The sequence below is a fragment of the Peromyscus eremicus genome, chromosome 1 (genome assembly GCF_949786415.1).
Source record: "Peromyscus eremicus chromosome 1, PerEre_H2_v1, whole genome shotgun sequence".
NCBI classification, from domain to species: Eukaryota; Metazoa; Chordata; class Mammalia; order Rodentia; family Cricetidae; genus Peromyscus; species Peromyscus eremicus.
This window is the reverse complement of record NC_081416.1, coordinates 70003306-70030471: the sequence shown is the minus strand read 5'-3', so window position 1 is coordinate 70030471 and position 27166 is coordinate 70003306. Positions and strand designations below refer to the sequence as shown.

At 50.6% G+C, this 27166-nt stretch overlaps 1 protein-coding gene across 1 annotated transcript in view; it reads left to right on the top strand.

The window, feature by feature from the left end:
- Positions 1 to 27166, top strand: part of Lhpp (phospholysine phosphohistidine inorganic pyrophosphate phosphatase) — a 95827-nt gene that overhangs the window by 7859 nt on the left and 60802 nt on the right. The window contains exons 2-5 of the mRNA XM_059265411.1: positions 12971 to 13158; positions 15779 to 15932; positions 22737 to 22800; positions 24780 to 24872. Coding sequence (XP_059121394.1) covers positions 12971 to 13158; positions 15779 to 15932; positions 22737 to 22800; positions 24780 to 24872 — 499 coding nt within the window. The remainder of the gene's footprint in view (positions 1 to 12970; positions 13159 to 15778; positions 15933 to 22736; positions 22801 to 24779; positions 24873 to 27166) is intronic.

Here is a 27166-nt window from a genome sequence, read left to right as displayed (position 1 = left end):
ACTGAAATGTAGCAGCCTGTGACAATAATCCTAAAACGCACCGAAGGCAGCTGGCAGAGCTGGGGAGCTCCCTTTCCGGAAGCCTGTGGGATTGTTCCTGAGGACCATCCCAGAGGACCCGACACTTTCTGAACTCCCTGGCTTCCTTGCTACTGGACCAAGTCCCTGAATCTGTGCCTGGCCCACTGGAGCGTCTCAAGTGACCTCTGTCTGCCTTGTGCCTGCCATCCCTTTTCTTACCCCAGTTCTTCTGTGGGTTTTGATGAGAAGGCTTCCAAGCAGCCCTGGCCTCTCTAGGGCTAACCCTTCCTGCTCAGGCCTAGGGCAGTCCCACAGGCCCTTGCTCCCCTGTGACAGGTGAGAGAGGCTGGGGGGGGGGGGTAAGAGATTTGCCCTCTGTTAAAACACACCTGCTTTTGAAGTTTTCTGAGGATTTGCCAACACTGGCCCCTCCCAGAACCCTCCACAGATGGGTCCAGCTTGCCAGGGTACACCGCTGGGCATTGTGTGGCCTTGGCAGTTCTTTCTACCTTTGCCTCTGTGACCCCCTTGAAGTGCAGTGTTCCCTTTGAAGTTCTGCAGGAGCTCAAAGGAAGTTCCCGGGGGGGGGGGCTGGGGGGAGCCACTGCTGCAGAGGGACAAGTGTGATGGGGTGGGGCGGGACCTGGGGACATGCACTTCCCTGGCAGCCCCCCAGCACAGTGGCTCCAAGGCACCTAGGAGGGGATGGCTTACTGTCTCCCATTATTCTCTCTGGGTTTTCTGTGGTAACAGATCCTTTTTTTTTTTTTTTTTTTTTTTAAAGCAAGTTCCTGCTTCTGGGGGGACAGAAAGTACAGGAAGAGGGAAACCTTAGACTTTGCAAATGAGATCAACCACAGTGATAGAGGTCACCTGCAGGAGGCCTGCCTCGAGCCAGGCAGGTGCCCACCCCCCTACCTCACTCTCCCCTGTGCCCATGAGCCCTTTTCAAGGAGAGGGCTGAGGTCTTGAAAAGCAGGAAAAGAGGCTGAGTTCTTGTTAAAGACAACTGATTGCATGCATCCACCCCCACACCCAGCAAACAGTTGCTGGACACCTGCAGTGTACCGGGAACCCTGCTCTAGACCCGGAGAATTTATGATGGCAAGCCAGGTGGCAAGAAACCAATGCCCTGGTGGAGCCAGGTTGGCAGTGCCAGGAGACCAGCAGTGAACAGCTTGCACTAGGCAGGCTGGTGTGCCAAGTGGAGAAAGGCTGAACTGTGCAGAGGTCCAGGGCTGCAGGTGCTCATGGGCCTTACAGGTCCCATGGGCATTGAGTTGAGAGCAACAGAGGTGAGCCTAAGAGCATCCCAGACGGAAGAAGGGGGCAGCTTTGCCCTTCCCATGTGGTGTCTCACCCGCCCCCCCCCCCCCAACTCCTGCTACCCACTTAGTCCTGGAAGCTGCTGGGTGGAGTCCACTGACTGCTGTAGGACCTGTGGGCGGGCGTGGACATCTGTAACCCAACTGGGTTCCCCCAACAGGCCTTTATTGGAGCCCATTTGTGGTTGGATCAGGCTCCCTGAGGGGAACCATTCAGAGGCAGGCTGGGCACAGCAGGGGCTGCAGCACAAAGGCCCTGGCGGCTGGGCAGGCCCTGGCGATGGCCCCCGAGGCATCTGCATGTGAAAGGCAATGAGCATTTACTGCATCCTGTGGAAGATCACTAAAGCACATCTGCCGGGCCAGCCTAGCCCAGACTGGCCTTTTTGGAGCCCGGCGGAAGGAAACAGGCTGGGCCTCAGCCTAGGGCAGTCTCATAAAGCAATTCCCACCCAGGATGGTGAGCCAGGCCCTCGACCCAGCCTTCCAGATGGCCCCTCTTGATCCTTAGGGTGAACAGAAATCTTGGGAACCCAATGGAAACCCAAATGCCATACAGACGGTCTTGAGGCAGCAGCAAGTGATTGGGCCAGGGCAGCTTTGAAATCTGGCTGGTCCTCACCTCTTCTGGGACCTCCTCAGTGCTCAGCTGCTGTGACAGCATCCAGCCATGACGACACAGTTAGTTCCTAGGAGTAGCCATGTAACAATGCAGACCCATAGCCCAAGCTGAGCTGCTTCCTCTCAGATCCACCTGTGGGCCTGGCTAGCCAAGGAGTCAGCTGCGGGAGGCTTCACCCAGGCCTTGGGCAAGGGGTCTCTACTCTGACCTGGGGCTGTTGGGGATGACTGAGCTCTCCTATACATTGCCCTTCCCTGTCCAGAGATGAGCCATGATGGGGGAGGACATGGGCCAGAGCAGCATGCTCTTTATCCTGGGTTCTGGGTTTTCTGTTTTGTAATGTCAACACTTGAAGTTTCATAACACAGGTGACTTCCTTCTGTAAATGTTCCTGCCAGCACTTGATTCAGAGAAAAGTCCACGGCCTCCGTCATCAGCCCTGTCCCAATAGATGCCTCCCACTGACCCCGTGGGTCTTCCGGCCCCTTGCTTCTGTGTCCCCCAAAAGCATAGAGGATTTGTGGCACAGCCTTCCCCCTCTCCTGGTCGCTGCAGTTCCCAGGGCAGCTGCCCATCACGCCACACTACCTTTGCCCTGTCCGCCAACTCTCTATTTGACCAGAGTGAGATTTTAACTCTTTATTGCCCTCAGAGCAATTTTTTTGAGAGGAGGGTGGAGGTTTGAGACAGGGGTTTCTCTGTGTAGCCCTGGCTGCCCTGGAACTCACTCTGTAGACCAGGCTGGCCTTGAACTCACAGATCTTCCTGCCTTTGCTGGGATTAAAGTCATGTGCCATGCACCACCACTACCTGGCTTACCCTCAGAGCAGTTTTAAAAACTTGCACTTAAGTTATTTGCGCGTGCGCGCTCATGCACACGTGGGAAGGTTAGAGGACAACGTGTAGGAGTTGGTCTCAAGAACTGAACTCGGGTTGTCTGCTGCCTTCACCTGCTGAGCCCTCTCAACAGCTTTTGTCCTTCTACCTTTCGTTTGGGGAAAGAAAAGCTAAATTAAAAAAGAAAAGAATGTTCCCTGTGAGATCAGGCAGTGAAAAGCTTGAGGGTGTTTTGGGGAGTGATGGCGGTGAGGCTCAGGGCGCAGCTGCACACATCTGCACACACAGGGGCTGCCCAAGTGTACCAGGAGACAGAGTGCGTGCACAGTGCTTTGCCCAGACCGCACCGCCTCTGAATGACACCTTATCCAGACTGCAGCAGACTCTTGTGTAGCTGTGAAGGACGTGAAATTAGCTCTTTTGGTGTGGATGTTAGTTCCTATGACCCGGATGGTATATAAATGAGAAAGCTGCAGGATAATGTATATCGAATACCTCGTTGTTGTTGTTGTTGTTGTTTGAAGCAGGGTTTCTTTGTGTAGCTCTGGCTGTCCTGAAACTCGGTTTGTAGACCAGGATGGCCTCCTCACAGAGATTGGCCTACCTCTGCCTCCTGAGTGCTGGGATTAAAGACGTGCACCACCACCGCCTGGCCATTAGAATACCTTTTTTTTTTTTTTTTTTTTTTTTAAAAAAAATGATGTTATGTTTTTATTTGTTTAGTTTACAGCGTGTGTGTGTGTGTGTGTGTGTGTGTGTGTGTGTGTGTGCCATAGCCCACATGCAGAAGTGAGATGGTAAGTTGCAGGAGTCAGGTCTCTTTCCGCTGTGTGGGTCCTAGAGATCAAATTCAGGTGACCAGTCTTGTCGGAAAACTTCCTTAGGTCTGAGCCAGCTCACCTTCCCTTATTTGTTTATTTTTGAGGTGGAGATTTTCCTGTGTTGCCCAGAACATAGGGAGACCAGAACTGCTGGGCTCAAGAGTATTGCCCTGCTCTTGTCTCCATAGAACAGTGGTTCTCAACCTTCCTAATGCTGTGACCCTTTAATGCAGTTCCTCATGCTTGCTGACCCCCAGCCATAAAATTATTTCATTGCTACTTCTTCATTGTAATTTTGCTACTGTTACAAATCATAATATAAATATCTGATATGCAACATCCAAGGGGTCATGACCCACAGGTTGAGAACGATTGATTGCCTTAGAGGTTGGGATTCTAGGTGTTCACCACTGTGCCAGACTATTATGCCATCTTTTAAAAGACAAAATAGGCCAAGCAGTGGGGGTGCACACCTTTAATCCCAGCACTCTGGAGGCAGAGGCAGGAGGATCCCTGTGAGTTTGAGGCCAGCCTGGTCTACAGAGTGAGTTCCGGGACAGTGAGGGCTACGTAGAGAAACCCTGTGTAGATGTACCGATCTTATTAAATAAGAAACACAGAGCCAAATGTAGAGTTAAAAGCCCAAGAGGTCAGAGCAGTAGCTAAGAGCTGACACTAAAAACCTCCTTTTTACCCTTTGTTGTCGTCCTTTCCCTGAGAAAGAGATCTATTTTTTGTGTGTTTGTTTTTTTATTGACTTTTTGTTTTGTCTTTATATTGGTTGTAAACCCAACCACATGACCTCTTCATCATTGTCTGTCTATACAGATCTCTAGGTCTCTGTGGTTGGTATTGAGATTAAAGGCGTGTGTCTCCATGCTGGTGGTGTCCTTGAACACACACAGAAATCTGCCTGTCAGGTGATCGAGATTAAGGGCGTGTGCTACCACTGCCAGACTTCTGCTATGCCTTGTTATTAGCTCTGACCCCCAGGCAACTTCATTTATTAACATACAAATAAAATCACATTTCAGCACAAATAAAATATCACCATAACCTTGTGTCAAAAAACTAAGAAAAAAAAAAAAAAAGTAAACACAACAAACTTCATCCGTCTGGGCTGGTGTCATAGTTGATTCATGAGCTTGAACTTGGTGGAGGGAGGCCAGACAGTCTTAGGTGAATATGGGAGGCTGTAGACACAACTCCTCCTTTAGCAGTAAGATTTGTTGCCTGGATTGTGATCTCAGGTGGGCAGGGTCACCCCCAGAGGAGCAGGGTTACTGCTTCCCTTTCGGTGTGGTACAGTAACTCGTGAGACCCACTTACGAAGCCATGGCCCCCAGGGCAGATGGAGAGGTTCTCAGGCACTGCTCAGGGTGGCTTCTCATACCTTTGGGGACAGGAAAGATGCCATCCAGCTTATAGAGGAGGAGTCTGAGGGAGATGTTGAGACTGACATTATCTCATGAGAAGTGATGGGGTCTGGTGGTCACACCCAGCAGGTGTCACCTTTTACCTGTCATCAAAAAAGTGATAGGTGTCAGAGCCAAGGGGTGAGAGCCTGGGTTTCTAATCCCAGCTCTGCCCCACACCTGGCCTGTGGGCTTAGGCCAGGTGCCTCGGGTTTTCTGCCTGTAATAACCTGCGTGGTGAGGCATTGTAACACAAATTCTGAATGGTCTTGTAAAAACAAAACAAAACAAAACAAAACGGAACCAGATATTGAGGTGAAAGCTGAAAGATCAGAGAGATAAAGGAACAAGCCACCTCTTACCTCCAGGACTCCTCAGCCTGAAAAAGCCTCAGCCGATAGGCCTCTAGCCAAATGAGCTTCCTCAGCCCAAAAAGTTTTAGTTCCTGTCTCCTCACGCCTTATATACCTGTCTCTGCCCACCATATACTTCCTTTTTCAACCACTCCAGTGCTGGGATTAAAAGTGTGTGTGCTTCCCAAGCAAAGGCATGAGATCTCAAGTGCTGGGATTAAAGGCATATGATTCCCAAGTACTGGGATTAAAGGTGTGTGCCACCCCTGCCTGGCTCTGTTTCTCTCCTAGACTGAGTCAATCTCATGTAATCCAGGGTGGCTTTAAACTCACAGAGATCCAGACAGATCCAGACTCTGCCTCCTAAGTGCTAGGATTAAAGGTGTGTCCCACCACTGTCTGGCATCTATGTTTAATCTAGTGGCTTGTTCTGTTCTCTGATCTTCATGTAAGTTTTATTAGGGTACACAACATATCACCATAAGGCACAGAATTAGGCAAAGGATTTTCTCTGTCACCATCAAAGTTTGACTTAGCCATAGGCACTCCATGAATGGTCTGCTGTCAGATGAAGAGCATGGGACGAGGGATTGCTTCTTTGAAAAACAGTTCTTTCAGGTATAGAACTTGGTTCCTATTCAAAGTTAAAGCATTCTATTCTGCCCAAGACCAACATGGAAGGACTACTGTCCTGGCTCTGTCCTGGTAGGTATCTCAGCATCCTCCCATAGGTCTTCACCTGTGAGTGGGACCCCCATCTCTCAGATTGTCGCAGGATGCAGTGTGATGTGTGAGTAAAGCCAGTTACTAGGTGCTGCTAGTAGTTGTCGAAGGGGTGTGTCTGTCTGTCCTGGTGCCTCCAGGACACCTATCAAGTCTTGAGGCTTCTTCTCCCCCAGTAGAACTCTCTCTCTTCCTGCAGGTGCCCAGGGCAGTGCACTCTGGGTTCTACCCTCTGATCCCGCTTCAGTGAAACCCTGCCTTCCTATTGGACAGAACCTACCTGAAAGGCTGAGCTGCCCACAGTAGCACAGGTCACCCTATAGTCATTCCTGCGACTTATTATTGAGTATTTGCAAATTTGCCAGGTACTTCCCGTATGTCTCTTTATAGCATCAGCAACCCTATCTGGTAGCTGCTGTGAATGCCTTGCTGCATAGATGAGGAACCTGGGGTTTGAGAGGCTTGGGGAACAACCTGCAGAACACATAGGGAGGCATGTCTGCTTTCTGAGCCCAGCTTCCACCATGCCCTTGGGGACGCTGGGCACTGAACAGTCTGGCCTGTTCAAGGCCACCCGTGCTTGGGGATGACTGCCTGCCAGCTGAGTTTTCAGGGCTGGAGAGAGGGACTTGTGTCCATGGACATCCCCGGCATGCTGCATATGCCCCAGTCTCCCCTCTGTGTGACTCACTTAGGTCAGGTCACCAGGGTCTCTCCGGTTACCGAGTCTCATGCACTCGACTCAAGTGTTTGTCAATTGCTATGAAATCGATGCTCTGGCCTTGGCATGTCCCTGTGATCTGAGCTCAAGCACGTCATAGAGAACACAATGGTTAGATGTTCTGAGGGCAGGTAAGGTGGTACCAGCGCAGGGTAGGCGGGCTGTGTGTTTTGTAAGGGCCTTGGCTAGGGTCCTGCCCAAGTCACATGACCTCCCTGAATGCATGTGGCCTACTGGCTTTCCCCGAGAGGAGCCATCACCTGACCACCACGCTGCTGCTCTGCTCTCTGCCCAGAGTTTGGACTCTGACCACACGTGTGCTACTGTCCAGCAGTGCCCATTGGAGCTTGGGGAGGTCTGGGCAGGGATAGCCATCTGCCAAGAGAGAGGAAAAGGATAAGGAAGGTGTAAGTAGGGCCAGCCAAGCTTTTGGCCATGCCGTGACTGGTGCCTTCCACCACTCAGGGTCTTCTGCTGATGTCAGTGAGTGAGGAGTTCATGGAGATCACGTCTCCTCTGTGCCAGTCTCTATAGCGTCTCCAGCCTGTGGCGCTAGAGAGCCTTCTGAGTGACAGCCCTGAAATGGGGTGGCTTCTAATCCCAGTTTAGGAGGAAACTAAAGAATCAGGAGTTCAAGGTCATCCTTAGCTACACATTGAGTTTGATGCCCACCTGGGCTCCTTGGAGCCCTGTATATCAACAAGCAAACAAACAAACACACAAGAATAGCGCATGCCTGTGATTCCAGCGCTCAGGGTACTGAGGCAAAAATTTTTTTTAAATTTCTTTTAAGTTAAGGCCATCCTGGCCCACTCTGTCTCAAGAAACCAAACCAAACCAAAACCATTCTGATACCCTCTGGCTACTGAGAAGCTTGGGTAGCTGCCTGTATTTCATTTTCTAATAACCCCAGAGTTAATAATACTATTAACATCTTTTCCCCTTGTGATGGTTTGTGTCACATGTTGTTAGCTGGACAGGATCTAGTAATACTTTGGGGACAAATCACTGGGCATGTCTAGGAGTTATTTTCTAAATTGGGCAATGGAGATGGGAAGACCTGCCCTACATGTGGGTGACCCCGTTCTATGGGCTGGGGTCCCAGGCTGAATAAAAAGGAGAAAGCCAGCTGAGCATCGGCGTTCTCTCTTTCTGCTTCCCGCCTGTGACGACAACGGTGACCAGTTGCCTCCTGCCGTCATGCTTTCCCCCTTCCCCGCCATGATGGACTGTACCCTTGAACTGTGAGCCAGGGTAAACACTTCCTCTCTCAAGTTGCTTTACCCGGGTGTTTTGTCACACCAACAGAAAAGTGACTGACTGATCCATCCCTCTAGGAATGCAGACCTTGTATCTCGCTGGCCTGCTTCCTGTTTCAATAGTACGTGGGACCTGCCTTCCCACCCTAAGTGAGGTCGGAGTGGGACTTCTGGTTAGAGCAGTGGAAGACCGATGAGAGAAGACCGATGAGGGAAGACAGATGAGGGAAGACAGATGAGGGAAGACAGACAGATGAGGGAAAGGCCTTTCTAGTCTCTGCCACGTGAGCGTCTCTGGTACCAGGTGGGCCTTGGATTCAATTTGGGTCACTTAGGTCACTCCCAGGAAAGCATCAGCAGTGCTGGATTTGGGGACCATGACAGATTCATTTTGGGCAGGAATCTAGAAGGCTTCCAAACCACCTCTGTACAGGACTGTGCAGGTCACTTCCTGTCCATCTTGGTCCCCAGTGAGCCTTTGAACTGCCATTTCCGAAGTCTGAGATTACCTCATGGACATTTCACCCGTAAACACGTGCTTTAAACCCGTTGATGGCCCTGTCCCCTAGGGTCTCCGTGACCCTGCTCAGGGGTTTCTTGTAGTCTCTGTGACATCTTTTGGTTTGGGGGACCCTGACGATTTCCACCCAGTCGCTCTAGCTCTAGGTCCACACAAGGCTCTAGCCACTGGGGTTGTCCCCAGGGCTGCTGTGCCCTGTCTCCTGTTCCTGTGACACCTGTGGAAGCACAAGCCATGATGCCCTGAAGTCACAGCTCTGGTCTCCAGAAATCCTCGAGCTGGCAGAGCGGCTGGAGGAAGGAGGTCTTGGTGACACACAAAGCATGGCCGGAGGAGGATGGCCTCTGTGTGAACAGGGGGAGATCGAGCTTTTGGAGGGAGGACCACATGGACCTGGCCTGGAGGGAGGATGAGATTCGGCTCCAAGGGACGATGACGATGATGAAGGCAAAGACGTAGACAATGAGAGGACCTCCAGGCAGATAAAGGCAACAAAAGCCAGGGCTTGAGGGAGAAGAGGGGACCCATCGGGAGTGACCCGGGCCGTTCTTCCCCTGACAGTCTCCCTTTCTGGTCCCCCTGTGAGGAGCTCCTTACTCTCCAGCTTCTCAGCCCTTGGCAAGCTGGAGAGGGCAGGCTTTGAGCTGTCCCAAGGTCACTCAGGATGTCCAATAATTGTCCTAACACTCTACCTGCCACGCAACGGTAATGAGAGGGTTTTCATTATTTTCGGGTGAGCGCTCCTGGCAGATGCCCGACAGCCAGCAGATGTGTGAAGTCCGAGGTGATTTGTAAGGGACCGGCTCATCTGATGCACGGTAATTGCACAGGGCGATGTTGTCACTCAGAGGAGTGTCCTGGCCCGCTGGGATGAGGTTAAGGTCAGTTCAAAGATCCAGCTGGGTCACAGGAAGTGGGACTCCTGCGGGGGCGGGGTTGGTCAGTGGCGAAGACCCTGGCCACAAACTCAGTGGGGTCTTCAGGCCAGCCAAGGGCCTTCCCTGCCGTGGCTTTTGGGTGTTGGGGTGGACCTGCAGCCACTGTCCTTCATCAGGGATTCTTCTGCAGCTCTCTGGAAGCTGAGCCTTCTTGGGCCTTTTCTCGTGATCTGGAGTCTGTGTTCTAGGCCTCCCAGGACCAGATCTATAGTATATATGGCACCAGCGCTCACAGAGAGATGTAGACATGATCCCTCAGCTCCTTCTGCCTGGGTCGCTGTAACAAACACCAACAACTGGCAGCTTATACTATATGCATTTCTTTTTCCCAGTGCTGGAGGTACTGGCTGTCCATGCTCAAGGTGCTTGCGTGGTCGGGTTCTGGTGACGGTGATTTTGCTGTGTGTTCACGTGATCTCTGTGCTGTGTCTGAACTGAGAGAGTAAGGAAGAGAAGGGAGACGGCATGCACTAGGCCTCGCAGGGTTCTTTCTGTTTGTCAGGGGATAGGGTCTCCTGAGGTATCTCAGGCAGGCCTGAAATCTGCCCTGTGGACCATGGTCTCAGACTGGCAGCGATCTTCCTGCTTCTGCCTTCAGTGCTGGAGTTACAAGCATATGTCACCATACCCAGCCTCTGGGGCCTCTGAGGACATTAGTCCTATCATATGAGGACCCCTGTCTTATGATTCTACTTAATCATACTTTGCTGCTCTAGGCCCTGTCTCCAAGAACAGACACACTGGGGGTTAGGGCTTCAGTGTAGGAATTTGGTGAGGCACAGTTCAGTCCATACCATCCAGGCCTTCACATTGGTGTGTGGCTTCTTCCCTATCTCAGTTTCAACCCAGGTACACACCCAGGTCAGACCCACACGTGTGTCACCCCTCCCTACAGTAGGATGCCCCAGAACAGAGCTGGGACGGCCGGGCCCTGCCCGGGGCATGGTGTTACATTTGAAGGCCCTCTGTGCAAGGCCCTGCACACACCTTCCTAGAGAGCGGAGGGCCCCATAGGCTTTGTGCTCACAGGCCAGATGACCTGGGTCAGGCCTCTTCTAGAAGATTTCCCTTCTTGTCTCCTGAGTGGGGAATACGTTTACTCAGTTAGCTGGTACATAAGAAGGGCTACCTGTGAGGATGACCTCCCTGGAAGAGTGAAGGCAAGTTCAGGCCGTGGACACTCAGCCCAGTGAGAGTACTTCTTCACAGCCAAGATCCATGGGAACTTGCACTGGCGCTTTATTAACTTTAAACTTTAGACATCTTTAATTTTATGTGCATGGGTGTCTGTGCACCGTGTGTATGCAGTGCTCACAGAATCCAGAAGAGGCTGTCTGAACCCCTGGAACTGAAGTTACATATAGTTGTCACATAAAGTTACAGTTGTGAGCTGCCATGTGGGTGCTGGGAACCAAACTTGGGTTCTCTACAGCAGTGGAAAGTGTTCTTAGCCACTGAACCATCTCACCATCCCAAGCTTTACTATTTTAATAATGACAGGGACTGCTATAATACTATCCAGTGATTTTAAATAAAGAGACTTCATGGGGCTGGCCTCTGGGGGCCACAGGGCCTGTGGTAATGCACCAAGAAGGGACATGGTCGGTGGCACAGAGGGACAGAACCCAGAGGGAAGGCTCTGCATACACAGTTCCAGGCACATTGTCCCTGGACAGATAAACTCACAAACAGAAAGCACCGATTTCCAACAAACTCATGTTGGTCTCTCAAAGGAGACAACGAGCTCCTGCCTCCCACCCACCCTCATCAGAAGTTGTGTTTAGAGTGACAGATGTGAGGCCCTGCCATCTCGCTGTCACACCGATTGCTCACTGTTCTGAGAAGGTCACATCATCATTCATTAGCGGTAATTAGTCCCCGGAGACCCCTGCACTTCTTCCCTCGACTGCCCCATTAACTTGGGTGTGAATCACACATTCCAGGCACCAATCAATGAAGACCCCTCCCTAATACACAAGGTGATGCTATTAGTTACAATATATTAACTGCCTAATTTAAAAATAAAAAAGCCATCTTTATGAAGGGCAATTAACCACTGAGTGTAATTGGTCATTCATAAACCTATGATTAAGAAAGACAAATAATAAGAAAGGGATGAGCCCCCCTAGGCTGCGGAAGATGTGGTCTCTGCACCGACGGCTGGAGAGCTACAGATTTCTCCATACAGGGCACCTGGTAGCCCCGGAGCTGGCCGGTCCCTGAAACTCACCCCTTCTGTGGGCGCCTAGGGGCCGCAGGATCAGGGACAGCCTAAAGGGGTCTCAGGCTAGTGCTTTCTCCTCCAGGTCTCAGCTCTAGGTGGCTTCCCAGTGAGGCCTCTCCGACCTTCCTGTCCAGACAGCCATTGTCCCCTCACCCCGTTTGTGTCCTTCACGGTCCCTCTCCTCTCAGGTGCAAATGGCCTTGCCTGCGATGCTTCTTGCTCACTGCCAGCCAGCCTCCATGCTGTCCGAGAACTGCGGCCAGGAAGGCCCTTCCCGCAGGCACAGCACCAGCCTCAGTCACTACAGGTCCATGCCCAGTACCAAGTGCACACTGGTTATTTGTAGTAGATAAGCTGAATGTCATCTCACTGGGGGCCTCTCGAGGCATCCATCCTCTTTGTGGCTTTGAATCCAAAGAGCTCGCCCAAATGTCACCAGGACGCTCCGAAGGAGGGGGTCATGGTAACCGTTGGCTTCAGTGCATCTCAGGTTTATGGAACCTCGATTCTGGGTTTCTGCAGGATGGGGTTCCCGCTTCCACATTCCAGAACTGTCATGTTGTTGCTGTCTGTTTCCAACAGACCCTGTCTATTGACTTTAGTGAGAAGACAGACCTCTGCCTAAACCAGTTGGAGAAGAGTGGATCCAGAGTTAGTAACTCGTGGATATGGGGAGTAACAAGTACCAGGGGAAATGCAAGTGCTGTGGAGTGAGGTGGAGAAACAGCTGAGGCATTCTAAGATGGCTTCCAGCTAGGCCAGGTGGATGGTGATGGGGAGTTGATGAGTGGGTCTGGAGTCGGTGAGGTGTGTGTGTGTGTGTGTGTGTGTGTGTGTGTGTGTGTGTGTGTGACATGTCCCAGGTTGAGGTGGTGGTGGTGTAGTGTTCTAAGCAGAGGTTGGGTGGGAAGCCCTAGGGGAGCTCAGCTGACTCAGATCATGTGGGGTCGACAGGAAGTTTGGGGGTGTGGCCTGCCAGCATTCTGCTCTTCAAGAAGTGGTCTGTTCCAGCTATGAAATCCTATCCTGAACACATCTGTGACGGTCTGGGCCACCTCAGGGACTTGCTGTGACTTGGCCTGCACTGCTACTTAACCAATTGCTCTTGCAGAAGTCCCTCTCTGGGCCTCTTCTCAGGAGGACACACTCCTCTGTGCTGAGCACACTCTCCTTGGTGTTTTTGTGGCCCAGACTGAAGCGGTCCCCGTTGAAGGTGAGATTCTGCACCAATGAGTCCCAGAAGTCCCGGAGAGAGCTGGTGGGGTTGCTTCAGCGGCTGGGATTTGACATCTCAGAAGGAGAGGTGACCGCCCCTGCACCAGCCGCCTGCCAGATCCTGAAGGAGCGAGGCCTGCGGCCACACCTGCTCATCCATGACGGTAGGCCTGCCTGGGACGAACTTTTGTGGTGGAGGCTGGGGAGAGGACTTCCACTCCCACTTGGGCCAAGCCATGAGAAACAATGCAGGTCAAGCCTGACTTCCTCCATGACACTTGGGAGTCTTCAGGGTACAGAACTCATGAGGCTCCCTTCTGGGGGATAGGGGAAAGGTAAGACCAGACCCCAGCTATCCCCCTCCAAGCCCCAGCCTCAAGGCCAGGCCTGAGGTGTAAAGCCTGAGGTGGTGTTCCTTGATGTAGGCAGGAGGTTAGGGATTTACCCAAGAGGTAAGATTGTTGAGAGAGAAGAAAGGAGGGGGGAAGGAAGTGGAGGGGATGGATAGGAGAATATGAAAATCAAGATTGCAGTCTATAGCTTTCCAGTGTCTGCCGCCCATAGCCTGTCTGCCTCAGTGACACCCAGTACTGCTCTTTGGTGCAATTTGCAAATGACTGTCTGAATTCAAGCTTTGAATTCAGGTGATTTTGGTCTGCAAGAGCAGAGATCCTCAAGCCCTCAGTGGGGACCTTTTGAGGAGCAAAGCAGAGGGAGTGATGGTCTCTGGTGACTGTTTAAAAACAGGGTTCAGGTACTTTGGAATGCTTTTTTGTCCTTCCTTCCTTCTCCCCCTCCCGTCCTCCCACCTCCGTCTTCATTTCGACAAACCTCTGTGCAGAGGCAGGGCACTCTTCTGAAGTGGGAAGTACTCCCTGGAAGGCTGGAGGATGGAATCACTGCCCTGGCATCAGTTGAGGGAATCATGACCAGCCTTTAAAGATTCTCTTTCTAACCTCCATTCTCTGTAGTTAGGAGCCCAGCCAATGCATTTAGAAATCCCATCTCCTGTTTCCCGGGAAAAGGGTTGCTAGGCATGGAAGAGGGGTAGAGAAGCTGGGCCGGGGTGGGGCAGGAGAAAGCATGGGCTCAAAGGCGGTGCTAACCAAGGAATCCAGCTGACAGGACAGAACTTGGGGGGCTGGAGGAGCAAGGGCTGCCCTTTTGCTGTTTTGTCTGTGTTCTCAATGAATACACCTATTTTTCAGGCTTTGACTTTTCCTACGTTTTATTATTGATGCTTTCCACCCAGTACTGTGTTATTAAAATCTTTAGACAGATAGCAGGCCTCAACAACTTTTACTTGGTGAGGCTCTGGAGATGACCCAGTCAGTCAGTACCCACACAAGCAGTAGGACTTGACTTTAGTTGCCAACAGCCATGTGAGAAGCCGAGCATAGCAGTGTACCCCGGTAATCCAAGCACCGAGGAAGTGAGGCCGTGAGGCCGTGAGGCTCCCTGGGGCTCGCCGGCCACCCAGGCTGCCAGATTAGCACAGTGGGTGTGGGTGCAGTCCCCTCAGCATTTCAGCCTGTGACTAACTGGAGCTCAGTGTGTGGTCAGTTTTTTTTTCTGTTGATGTAAGAGTTATGTGTGGCCAAGAACCCAAGCCTCTGCTACCCTTTTGCTGACCTTAACTTTTGTACCCCCGGAATCCCACACTTCTAGAGACCTCCATTATTATCTCCCTGAAGCTGCCTGCATACCTTTCCAGTCAGTTCCTACACCTACCCCTTAATGACAGTTGTTATTATTATTATTATTATTATTATTATTATTATTATTATTATTATCATTATTGGTTTTCCGAGACAAGGTTTCCCTGTGCAATGGCTGTCCTGGAACTCTCTCCATAGACCGGGTTGGCCTCGAACTCAGAGATCTGCCTGCCTCTGCCTCCTGAGTGCTGGGATTAAAGGTGTGTGCCACCACCACCCAGGTGACAGTCATTATTTTTATATTTCTATTGTAAATAAATGTACCTATTTAGAATTACATATCAATAGAATGGCACAACGTATATTTGATCCAGGGACCCCAAAGGCGACTCTAGGCCTCAGTTACTCCCTGGACAGGCCCAGAAAGACATTGCATTCCCCATTAAAGCTGGGTACAGTGAAAGATCACAGTTCAGCTTGACCAGGGAGGAGCGGCATGAGGCGAAGGGCAGAGGAAGCCAGGCATGAAATCCCAGTTGTCCCCTGCATTGGATGTGCTTGGCTGTCTCTGCAGTGATGTGTGACATGGCAGGTTGGAAAGCCTATACTTTTCTGAGACGGGCTGGCCATCTAAGCACACAGTCCTCATGTGACTAACCTTAGGGACTCCGCATCCATCCACGTACGTCACTCACGATCAAACGGACCCAGTACGACCCGGTTCCTTGGGTGCGAAACTCCTCCTGTCAGACAGGACTTTTGTAGGGACCCAGGGGTTCTCCCTAGAGCTCTTAGAGGGCCGGTCTTAAAGACAGGCCTCTCTCTGGAGTGTGCAGGATTCGGGCGAGCCAGGCCTGCTGAGGTAGCCCTCTCTTTCACAGAAAGCGGTCTTTTGTGTCAAGTTTCTCTCACAAGCCTAGAGGCTCACCACATGTACTGTGTTCTTGCTCTTTGCCCTGTAGGGACCGTACCACAGTTTTATTTATGTCTGGGTGTTTCCCAGCTTCAGGCTGTTCTGAAATATATATTCTGCCAGGCAGACGTAGTTGAGAGAAGGTGTCCAAGTTAGGAGCTGGTCGGAGGCCAACATTCTGGGCTTGAGGACTGTCTGTGTCTCTCGTTCCAGGGGTCCGCTCAGAATTTGATGACATCGACATGGCCAACCCAAACTGTGTCGTGATTGCGGATGCTGGTGAAGGCTTTTCCTATGAGAACATGAACAGAGCCTTCCGAGTGCTCATGGAGCTGGAAAACCCCGTGCTCATATCACTGGGAAAGGGGTGAGTCAGTGGCAGCAGGGGGATGGTGCTGGGCAGCCCTGCCCAATGCTTTGTGGTTCTCTGCTGCGGGATCAAGTAGAGACAGATACAGACAGGTGCTGTGGGGGTGAGCACAGGGGACTTTTCTCCCTGCCTTGCTTTTTCTCTTCATTCCCTCTTTTCCTCCCCTCTAACAATCTTTCCAGAGCTGTTTAACAGAAACCTGGGCCAGGAGAGGGGGGGGGGTGCATCAGTGCAGGTGGGGGCCCTGAGGAGATCTCAAAGGCCAGGTGTTGTCTGTCCTAAGTTTATAGTAAAGTAGGAGAAGATCCCTTAGCGTGGGATGTAGCACAAGATGTTTACGAATGGTCCCTGGGATACTTCATGTATTAATAGATGGACCTGGGGCCTGGGAGGATGCTTTGGTCTGGATGCCAGGTGCCGTCTCTAGAGTTGGGATTGGTCCCCATGCTTTCACAGGGCTTTTATCACACTTCAACACCATGCTAGTCAGTTTCTACCTCTCCAAAAGATACCTGAGGTAACCTGGTTAAAGGAAGGCCAGGTATCAGGGTCATAGCTTCACAGGCTTGCACGTTGGGCTTGTGGTGAGGGTGGACACCATGGGAGAAGTGTCCAGCTTAGTTCCATGGGGACTGGGAAGCAAAGAGAGAAAGAGGAAGAGTCCCCAGTGTCCCCTCCAAGCTCCCCCACCTTAGAGGTCTAACTTCCCTTTACTAGACCCCACCTCCTTTTTTAAAAAAATATTATTTTTGCCGGGTGGTGGTGGCGCACACCTTTAATCCCAGCACTCAGAAGGCAGAGGCAGGCGGATCTCTGTGAGTTGGAGGCAGCATCTTCCACATTATTCAGTGAGGCAGCATCTCTCAGTCAAACACAGATCAAAGGTATGGTCCAGCTTGTCGTGGGGGTCTCTGCCTTTCAAAGCTAGCACTACAGGCGGGCCACTATGTCCACCTGGCATTTATGTGAGCTGGGGATCTGAACTCCAGTCCTCACTCGTGTACAGCCAAGGTTTCAACCACAGAGCCATCTCCTCAGGCCCCTGTGACCTGTTTCTTACAGTCACCAAACAACAGCTTGTGAATGACTTGGTACACCATGACCCAATATCTCTGTGACACAGTTATCATCTGCCTTGTGAGTGTCCTGGGGTTTTGTTCAGTGATCCCTAGTGTTGGACAGGGAGGTTGTGTCTTACTGTCTGTGACCGTAAGTGATGGTTGAGTGTCTTTGTCACATCAGATGTTGTCCTTAGAGACCACTAAAGGAAGGTTTTTAAGGGTTTGTTTTTTTCTTTTCTATCCTTTTATTTATTTATCCTTTTTATTATTAATTTTGATGCAGGGCCTCACTCTGTAGTTCAGGATAACCCATACTTTCAGCAATCCTCCTGCCTCAGCCTCCCAAGTGCTGTGATTAAATGTATGAGTCACCAGATCTGGCTCATTTTGAGCTTCATGATGCATGCTGCCCAGCTCGTTTCCAGAAGACTGTACATGTCTAGTCTGGTCAACAGAAACAGTATCAGAAGTTTAGAATCTCGCACTCTGGAGGTTGCATGATGCTTTGGGGTTCCTGCCGACCTTGGTAGGCAGCAGGGCTTCCTGCTGGAAGTATTTCCATCTGGTGCTTTGGTGACTGGGCCCTCATGCCCATTAATCTCGGCACACTTGGCCTGCTTAACTTACTGACCTGGGCCCTGCCCTTGGGTATTTGAGTCGGCAACCCTCCACCAGAAAATGTGCATAATGAAAAAGCAATATTGTAGGTCATTTATGTCGACACATTTTTCCTTGATGCGGTTTCATCACTGCTAAAGGTTATTCCAGACCTGAGTAATGGCTGGAATAAGTACGTTGGTGAAAAAGATGAAAAGCAGCAATTGCTTGCTCTTGCCTGGGTGATAACTTCAGCAGACTCAGCAGTAGGTGAGGGTTGATTTGATATGAGTGGGGCCTCCAGCTCCCTAGACTTTGACTTGGGTGAAGGGTGGCATGTTTCAAACCCAGACAGAGAAAGGGTTCAACAGCTTCCAGAGGGTGGCAGCTTCTCCAGGCTGCCCAAGGACCCAGGAAGAACCCCTGTCACTACAGTCAAGGCTGGGGTGTCTTCCCTGACGGTGCGGGGAGGCAGGATGTCCCCCTCCTCCAGATGGGGAGTGATTTACATTTGGCATCTGTGTGGACTGAGAGAGGGAATTGCCTTTGTAATTTCTCCTGTCATGCCGCCGTCAGAAAATTAAGCTGTTTACTCTACAGACTATGGAGGTTAATGGCTCTTCTGGGAGAGGTCAAGTGGTCATTTTGCAGGGAGGCCTCACCGAGGAATCAGAAACGGTGGGAGAACGAAGCATAAAATCAGATGTGACTGCTCCCTGCGCCCCGATTCTCCCGGTAGCCACAGTGGCCCTCAGTGGCTAGAGGGCCCAGGCCCCTCCCAGGCCCGCAGCGGGCCACACTGTGCCATAAAGGAAGGAAAACTATATCCAGTTGCTAGTGAAGGGGTGTAAATTAGATGCCTGTTTGCTGTTCCTCTTAAAGGGAACACACAGTGTTTACAGCCAGCAGCTGGTTGCAAGGTGGATTTTTGTTTTCCTGAATGAATAAGAAATACAGAAAAATTGTGTGCTCTATAACCAGCAGCCCAGATTCAGTCTAAAAAAGAAAGTAAGATGGGTGTGGTGGTGGCTCAGGCCTTTAATCTCAGCACTCAGGAGGCCGAGGCAGGTGGATCTCTGTGAGTTCCAGGCCAGCCTGGTCTACAGAGTGAGTTCCAGGACAATTAGGGCTATTGCATAGAGAAAAACTCAAAAAACAAAAACAAAAAAGTAAAAAAGAAAACTGGGAGAGGGTGGCTGGGGATGTAGCTTGTTTGGTAGAGTTCTTGCCTAGCATTCACGAAGCACCAGGTTCCATCCCCAGCACCACATAAACCGAGGTAGTGGGCACACCTGTAATTCCAGCACTTGGGGGTAGGGGTGGAGGCAGAAGGACCTCTGTGAGTTGGAGGTCTACACAGAGAGTGTAGTGGGACCCTGTCTCAAAAACAAGCCTCTGTTGAGAGAGGGAGAGGTGGGGTGGAGATTAAAAGTTTTCATTTTAGCCGGGCAGTGGTGGCACATGCCTTTAATCCCAGCACTCCGGCGGAGGCAGAGGCAGGTAGATCACTGAGTTTGAGGCCAGCCTGGTCTACAGAGCGAGTTTCAGGATAGCCAAGGCTACACAGAAAAATCCTGTCTCAAAAAAATTAAAAAAAAAAGTTTTTATTTTAATTTCTGAAAATCCATTTTCTCTGGCCCAGAAGGTCATGCTTTGGCTGTATTTCAAGTCACCCAGTAAATCCAAACATCCTGAAATTACTTTAGAATAAACCTCTAGATCCAAGGCCAGCAGAGCTGTGTTCCAAGGACTCCTTAGGGGTGAGATTTCCAAATGAGAAGGGCGTGTTCCCCTCCATCCAGTCTCCTGTGTCCTCCAGCTGGCCCTGGTGTAGCCTGGAAACCCCCAGAATCCTTAGCTGCAAACAGCTAGACCCCTTACAGTTTTGTTTGGGAAGTTTCTGTTTACTTCCTGGCGAGCATCTCCTGTGCTGAGTTAGGTCTGTCCCCACTCTGTCCTCTGCCTAACCCATTTCTACTCATCTTTTCCTTTGGGAGGACCCTGATAATCCTCTTCTGGGGATCTTTCTCTGGCTACCTATTGGAACAAGTGTTGTAGCCTCTGGGAGTCTCCTGAGGGCCTTTGCCCAAAGAGGGTGGCCCAACTGTGGGTGCAGAGGTGGGCCACTGTGGACCCCATCAGGTGCTCTGGTGATCCCAAAGTGACTCTGGTCTTCACATTCCTTCCCCTCACTCATAGAGTGACCTGCTCCCCCTCAGGGCACAGCTTAATCATCTCTTCTGAGGGATGCCTCTGTTACCTATTCATGCAGCTCACCGTGTGTGTGCTTACAGTTTCTCTGTGGGTCTGTTTGTGTCTCCTCTACACTGGGAGTCCAGGGGTGCATGCCAGGTCTGGGCATGTCCCTGAGTCCTACAAAGAATCCTGGATGGAGCAGGGTCAGGCACCTGCCACCCAGATGGCACAGCACAGCACCAGTGTCTCCCTCTGCTGGCCAGATTCTGTTTATCATTCTCCAGTTCTTTGAAACTCTAGATCCTGGCTAAGGAAATAGTCATTATAGTTTATTGTAAAAATAGGGGGAAAAAAATGAAACAAACACTTTTAAGGAAGTGTATATGTGTCTGTCTGTCTTTCTATTTGTCTGTGTTTGTGTGTTTGTGAGTGTAGGCATGCTCATGCCAGGGGGTGCACGTGGAGATCACAGGTGTGTGTGTGTGTGTGTGTGTGTATGTGTGTCTATCTGTCTGTCTTTATGTCTGTCTTTCTGTCTGTCTGTCTGTCTGCTGTCTGTTTTCTTTCTATTTGTCTATGTTTGTATGTTTATGAGTGTAGGCATGCTCGTGCCAGGGGGTGCATGTGGATATCACAGGTGTGTGTGTATGTGTGTGTGTCTGTCTGTCTATCTGTCAGTTAGTATAGGCATGCTCATGCTAGGGTGTGCATGCTGAGGTCACAGGACAACCTCAGCTGTCGCTCTTCACCTTCCGCCTTGTTTGAGACAGGGTCCCTTTGTCGTTTGCGAGGCTAGCTTCTGGGGCTTTTCCTGTCTCCACCTCCCATCTGGTGCAGGAGTACTGGGGTTACAGACACATGGTACCACGCCTGGGTTCTGGGGATCCGAAGGTCTGCATGCTTGCATGACAAATGTCTACTCACTGAGCCACCTCACCAGACTGGAGAGATTTTTAAAGAAAACTTCTTGAGGACTTTGGAGATGGCTTAGTGGTTAAAGCTATTGGCATGCACGCACCAGGCCTGGAGTTTGGGTCCCCAGAACTCACACAATGCCAGGTGGGTGCGGCAAGCCGCCTATACTTCCAGCCATGTAGAGACGGGGGATTCCAAAAGCAAGCTGGCTTGCAAGACTAGCTATATCAGCAAGCTCTAGATTTGATTGAGAGACCATTTCCCCACCCCCTAAAAAAATAAGGTGAAAGAGTGGTCTAGGGTGTTCCCGATCCTAGCCTCAGGCCTCTGTGTGCACGTACCGCACACACATACATACATGTCACCACTCTAGAGGTGGTGGGATCTAGGAGAATGGAGCCAGTAAATGAGTCGGACTAAAGTCTCATGCAATAGCCAGCTTTATTCAGAGCATCAGACAGTTTATAGTCTGAGGGTTAAGAAGAAGCACAAGAGTAAAGTTCTCATGAGTTCAAGCTGTATACAACCACAGGGACAAGCTGCATGTGGCAAAAACCTGTTTTTCCATAGAGGCATAGAAAGGATCATTTAACCATTTCATTGAATAACAGCAGCAAGCAATAATGAGTCATCAGAAGTAAACTCACTCCTACCCGCTATATCTGGGAGGAACACGAAAACACATTCCAAGAACAATTCAGTGTTCTGCAGAAACTGAGGTCACAAGACTCTTGTTTTCTGGGAGTTTTCTCACAAGCACTTGGGATTCCCCTCACATAACTCCATTCTTAGACCATGTTACAACACACATACGAAAAAAAGAAAAAAATTCTTAAAAATAGGATCTGCTGTGTATCCCAGACTGGCGTAGAGTTCACAATCCCCCTGCCTCAGCCTCCTGAGTGCTGGATTACAGGAGTAGTACCACCAGGCCTGGGGCTTGTATTCATTTCTCCCCTGAGCTCCTGTCTCAGGGCCTGTGTCTCAGCTCCAGTGAATAGGGATTTGTAGTAGACTTCTCTAGTCCTCTGCTGAGTGGTGTTTGTGTTCTGGGCCTGTAAGGAACTTTGTGTGTTATTTTGTCCAAGCTTCACAGCAGCCCAGATATGGATGGGTCGCTTCTTTTGACCATTTTACATGTGAGGAAGCTGAGGTGTAAAGGCTTACATAGCCCAAAGTCCCTGCTAGGAAGCAGAGGGGATCTGAATGTGGAAGCCAGCCTGTGTGTGTCTCTCTCTTGTCCTCTGCACACGTGCTTAGTTAATGTCCCCTGCTGGACACAGAAGGAAGAGAAAACTGACAGAGATGGTCAGACCTCTCAATAATTCTAAACTCAGATGCCCGTACCATTCCTGGGCTTCAGCGAACCTTGTCTCTAGAGTATGATGTGTTAGCCACCTTCTTGCTTCCTTATGGTCACATGGCTTTGCTCAGAGAGCCCCAGGTACGGATGTCTTTGTGGTCAGGACTCCTGGTACCTCGAGGCCTTGGTCTGGTGTGGGATGGGCCCGTGGGTACTTGGAAGAGCAATGAGAGGATCTTACGGAGGAACGCTCCCAGAGAGCCTGCATTGTCTTTGGTTGGGACGACATTCTTGTCCATCTCATGGAAGCAGCTGGTGCCCCTGAAACCTGGCACCTTGCCTGACCCCAGCTAACAGGAGATGTGGCAGGCTGCTGTGGAACTAATGGAGTTCTCTCCTCAGGCGGCAGTTAAGGGTTAATTATTAGCAATTAGGGAGTCAGCACATGCTCCGGGGGCCTGTGGTCCCTTCCCAGAACACGGGTCACTTGTCTTCCTCTGTGTTAGTAACTGGATCCATCTGTCCTTCTTGGGTCCCTGGTTAATCATTGCGGTAGGATCCCTACAAGGCCAGCGGCAGGGGGCTACTGGCTGAATGATGCATGGTGTCCTAATGCTGCTGGCCCTCTGGTTCTGCCATGTGGCCTCCATCAGTCACTCTCAGCATGGCGTCAGCACTGCCCTGCACCTGTGGCTCTCTGTTCACCTCTTCCCTTCTACTCTCTTGCAGACGCTACTACAAGGAGACCTCTGGCCTTATGCTGGATGTCGGAGCCTATATGAAGGCACTCGAGGTACCTGCCCCAGTTCTGTCCCTTGCCCTCTTCAGGCTTTCTGGAGAAGAGGGAGTAGCCTTTCATGTCTCTGAGTGGGCCTCCTGTGTGGGGTTCCAGCCACACACTCCCTCTCCTCTGGGGTTGGCTCTCCCGTGGCCTGGGCCATCACACCGTCGTTTACATGTGTGTCGTTCTCTTACCCCAAGCCCGGCCAACCTCCTGCTGCTCTCTCCCAGCATGCTCTTTACCACTCTTCTTTGACTCATGGCTGCCTCCTTCCTGGCCCTGTAACACCTCAGGCTTGATGTGTCCTCCCCGGCCTTGTCCCTGAGATGACCCTCCAGGTTACAGAACCATCTGTGGCCAAACCTCTGGAGTCCACTGTGACTGTGGCCAATCCCCTGCCTAGACTCCTACTATGCCACGCCCTGTACCAGTGGTATCAGCCCCTGCCCACCTGTATGCAGGTGGTTAGGATGGGCAAGTGTGTAGTTTTTGCTTTGTTTTGTTTTTTAACTCTTCGGGGGCCTGCCACCCAGTTCCCAAATAAATACATGGAGATGTATTCTTACCTATAAATGCCAGGCCTTTAGCTTGGCTTGTTTCTACCTAGGTTTTCTTAATTTAAATTATCCCATTTAGGGCTGGAGAGATGGCTTAGAGGTTAAGAGCACTAGCTGCTCTTCCAGAGGTCCTGAGTTCAATTCCCAGCAACCACATGGTGGCTCACAACCATCTGTGATGAGATCTGGTGCCCTCTTCTGGCCTGCAGGGATACATGCAAGCAGAACACTATATACATAATAAATAAATAAATCTTTTTAAAAAATTATCCCATCTACCTTTTGCCTCTGGGCTTTTACCTTTCTCTATTCTATATATACCTTTTCTTTACTTCTTACTCCATGGCTGGCTGTGTGGCCAGCCCCTGGTGTCCTCCCCTCCCTCCCTGTCTCTCTCTCTCCCAGATTTCTCCTCTTATTTATTCTCTCTGCCTGCCAGCCCTGCCTATCCTTCCTCCTGCCTTGCTGTTGGCCATTCAGCTCTTTGTTATACCTTCAGGTGTTTTAGACAGGCAGAGTAACACAGCTTTACAGAGTTAAACAAATGCAACATAAAAGAATGCAGCACATTGTAGAGTTTTCCTGCCTGGCCCACAGTCAGGACATATCTCTGCCACCCGCCAGTCCCACAGCCGCTTAGACCCAACCAAGTAAACACAGAGACTTATATTGCTTACAAATTGTATGGCCATAGCAGGCTTCTTGCTAACTGCTTTTACATCTTAAAGTAATCCATTTCTATAAATCTACACCTTGCCACGTGGCTTGTGGCTTACCGGCATCTTCACATGTTGTTTGTCATGGCAGCGGCTGGCAATGTCTCTGACTCAGCCTTCCACGTCCCAGAATTCTTCTCCTCCTTGTCCCGCCTATACTTCCTCCTGCCTGACTACTGGCCAATCAGTGTTTTATTTACTAACCAATCAGAGCAACACATTTGCCATACAGAACATCCCACAGCAGCACATCTTTTCATCATTAAAACAAATGTTCCACAGCATAAGTGGATGTAACACGTCTTAAACGAATATTCCACAACACAGGTGGGTGGATTGAATCCTGGACCCCTTAGGGGAGCCTGTGATCTACTTGGAGGTGGGCAGCAGGAAAGGGCAAGAGAACGGGATTGTAGCTGAACAGGCAGATGAGAGCCCTGGTCCCCTGTCTCTTGGGAGGCCTGTGGCTTTGCTAGGTATGTGTGCCACTTTGCTGTAGGCAGCCTTGGAGCAGGTGGCAGAGCTGAGGGTAGGTATCCTAAGCATTCTGGGCTGCAGCCTATTGTGGAATTGTGGCACTCTTGTCTGTGAAATGTTTTTGAGGTCCATTAGCATCCTGCTTTGTGAAGGGCTTCACCCATCACAAGACAGTCTCTCCCATGTTTGGTCACATTCCTGTTCCTGATCTCAAACCTGTGTTCTGTCTTTTCTTTGCCAGTATGCCTGTGGTATTGAGGCTGAAGTGGTCGGGAAACCTTCCCCTGAGTTCTTCAAGTCTGCCCTACAAGCCATTGGGGTGGAAGCTCACCAGGTAGGAGGGGCAGAATCTCCTCTCTTCTTTAACTTTTTAAAAGGACCTTTACTGACTTAGTTCTTCTGGGTGGGGGATGGTGTCCATTCATTCTCTCCCTCCACCCCGTGGGTTCCAGGAATTGAACTCAGATTGTCAGGATCAGCAGCCAGTGCCATTATCCACTGAGCCACCCTTCCGGCCCAGAACTCTTCTCCCTGAGAGGAACGAGATAGTTACTCGCCATGTGTCCCAACAACCAGATCACACACATTCTTCTCTTGTAATGCTTTCCCCCCTCTTAAAAAACAAATTTTTCCTTTCTTGTTTTTTTTCTCTCTCTCTCTGTGTGTGTGTGTGTGTGTGTGTGTGTGTACATGCGTGAATGTGTGTGTAAGTCACAGGTACACGTGTGCCACAGTGTGCATGTGGAGGGCAGAGGACAACCTCGGGTTGCCGTGTACTCTGAGATGAGGTCTCTCTTACCTGCCACTGCCTATGCCAAGCTGGCTAACCCGTGAGTTTCCAGGGCTTCTCCCGTCTCAACATAGGACACTGGGATTACAGATGTGTGCTGCTGTGCCCAGATGCTCATGGGACTCATGTTCGCGCAGCAAGCACTCTTCCAGCTAAGCCATCCCCTCAGCCCCAGAGCTGACTTGTTACTGTCGTGTTTTAAAGCAAATCTCGGGCCTATTGGATCCTTCCATGTTAAAATGTTTCCTTTAAAACCGAGCATTTTAACAAAAGCGCGAAGCAGTAAAAACCCCAGGCAATGACCCAAGAGCAGACAGAAAGATGCTGAGTCTCTTGGTTCCTTAGGACCACAAGTCAAACCCCATCATCCACTATGGCCACTAAAGGAGAGAAACAGCAGGAAATGGCAAGTGTTGATGTGGAAGAGCTGGGGCCCTGTGTCCTGCCGGTAGGACTGCTTTAGCGCACCAGTGCTGTGAGGGAAACTTTGGTGATGAGTCTGCCATCTGCCCCCGTGGTTACACTCCCAGGTGTGGACCCAGATGAACTGGTGTTCAAACAACAACAGACTTGGAGGGCCTGAGGGTGCCTCAGTGGTTGAGCACTTGCCTAACAAGAACGAAGCCCTGGTTTTGAGCCCCAGAACCAAAGAGTCCTCTAGACCACGTATAGATGATCATGGCAGCTGTATTTACAGTAACTGAAAGGCTGGACAGAACTCAGCTGTCTGCCTATCCCCTAGGAATGGGTCAGCAGCATGTGTCCCACTCAGACAGTGAAGTATCACCGAGTCATAAAGAGGAGGGATGGACCATGAACGTAGTCTGCCAAGGACAGGAAGCTAGGTGTAAAAGCATGCATGGAATCCTTTTATAGGGCTTGTCCAGAACAGGCAAGCCCACAGAGGCAGAGAGAGTGGACTAGTGGTTACCAGAGGTTGAGGTGTGGGCACGTGATGAACGTCGGTTCATGAGTACCTGGTCTCCTGTGGGTGATAAAAATGTTCTAGAGTTCAGACTGGCGTGCTAACATAGTGGGTTAAATCACCCACAGCCAAGCCTGATGACCAGGCCTCCCAGGGTGGAAGGACAACTGACTCCTGGAACTCGTCTTCTGACCTCCGTATGTGTGCCGTGGTGCACACCTGGGCTTTGTGCCTGGCACTGGGCGAGCTAATGCGGTCTGAGTTTAAACACGGTACCTGTGCATCTCCTCACTGTCGTTCTCTCCTGGCTCCAGCCTGCCGTTTTGCGGAAAGGCTTGCTAGTGTTATTTAAATCTCGGAATGTGTAGACAGAGTTTCACCTAACTATAGGCCCACACAAGTAATAATCCCTGGCTCTGTAGTGTGTGTGTGTGTGTGTGTGTGTGTGTGTGTGTGTGTGTGTGTGTGTGCTTTTAATGGAAATGGCCTGGGAAGGGCTGCTGCAGGCTGCCCAGGTGCCAGGTCATGGCTCACCTTAACTGTTCTGAGCTGCCCTAATCAATAAAGTCATCACCGCTCTTCCCTTGGTAATGGCTCTGCAGAGGTGTTTAGAGCCTGAGCTCCCCTGGTGGCAGCCCCCAACCCAGTTTCCACCAGATTTTTCCCAAACAGCCTAGAAACAGCAGAGGACTGGGCTTACCCTAGATGTTTGGAAATTCATCGCCCTTAGAGGTAATCAGGCCCTTTCAAGGGTCCAGAAATAAGGAGAACAGCACCCCTTAAATACACATTTTTTAAAAAATCACATAAAAAAAGATCCTTGGCTTTTGCCATGTTAGTGTTTGTCCTTATAAATGTGCCAGGCCATGGTGGAAATGGCTTGGTGAGTGTCACCTCTGCATTTCTGAGGTGA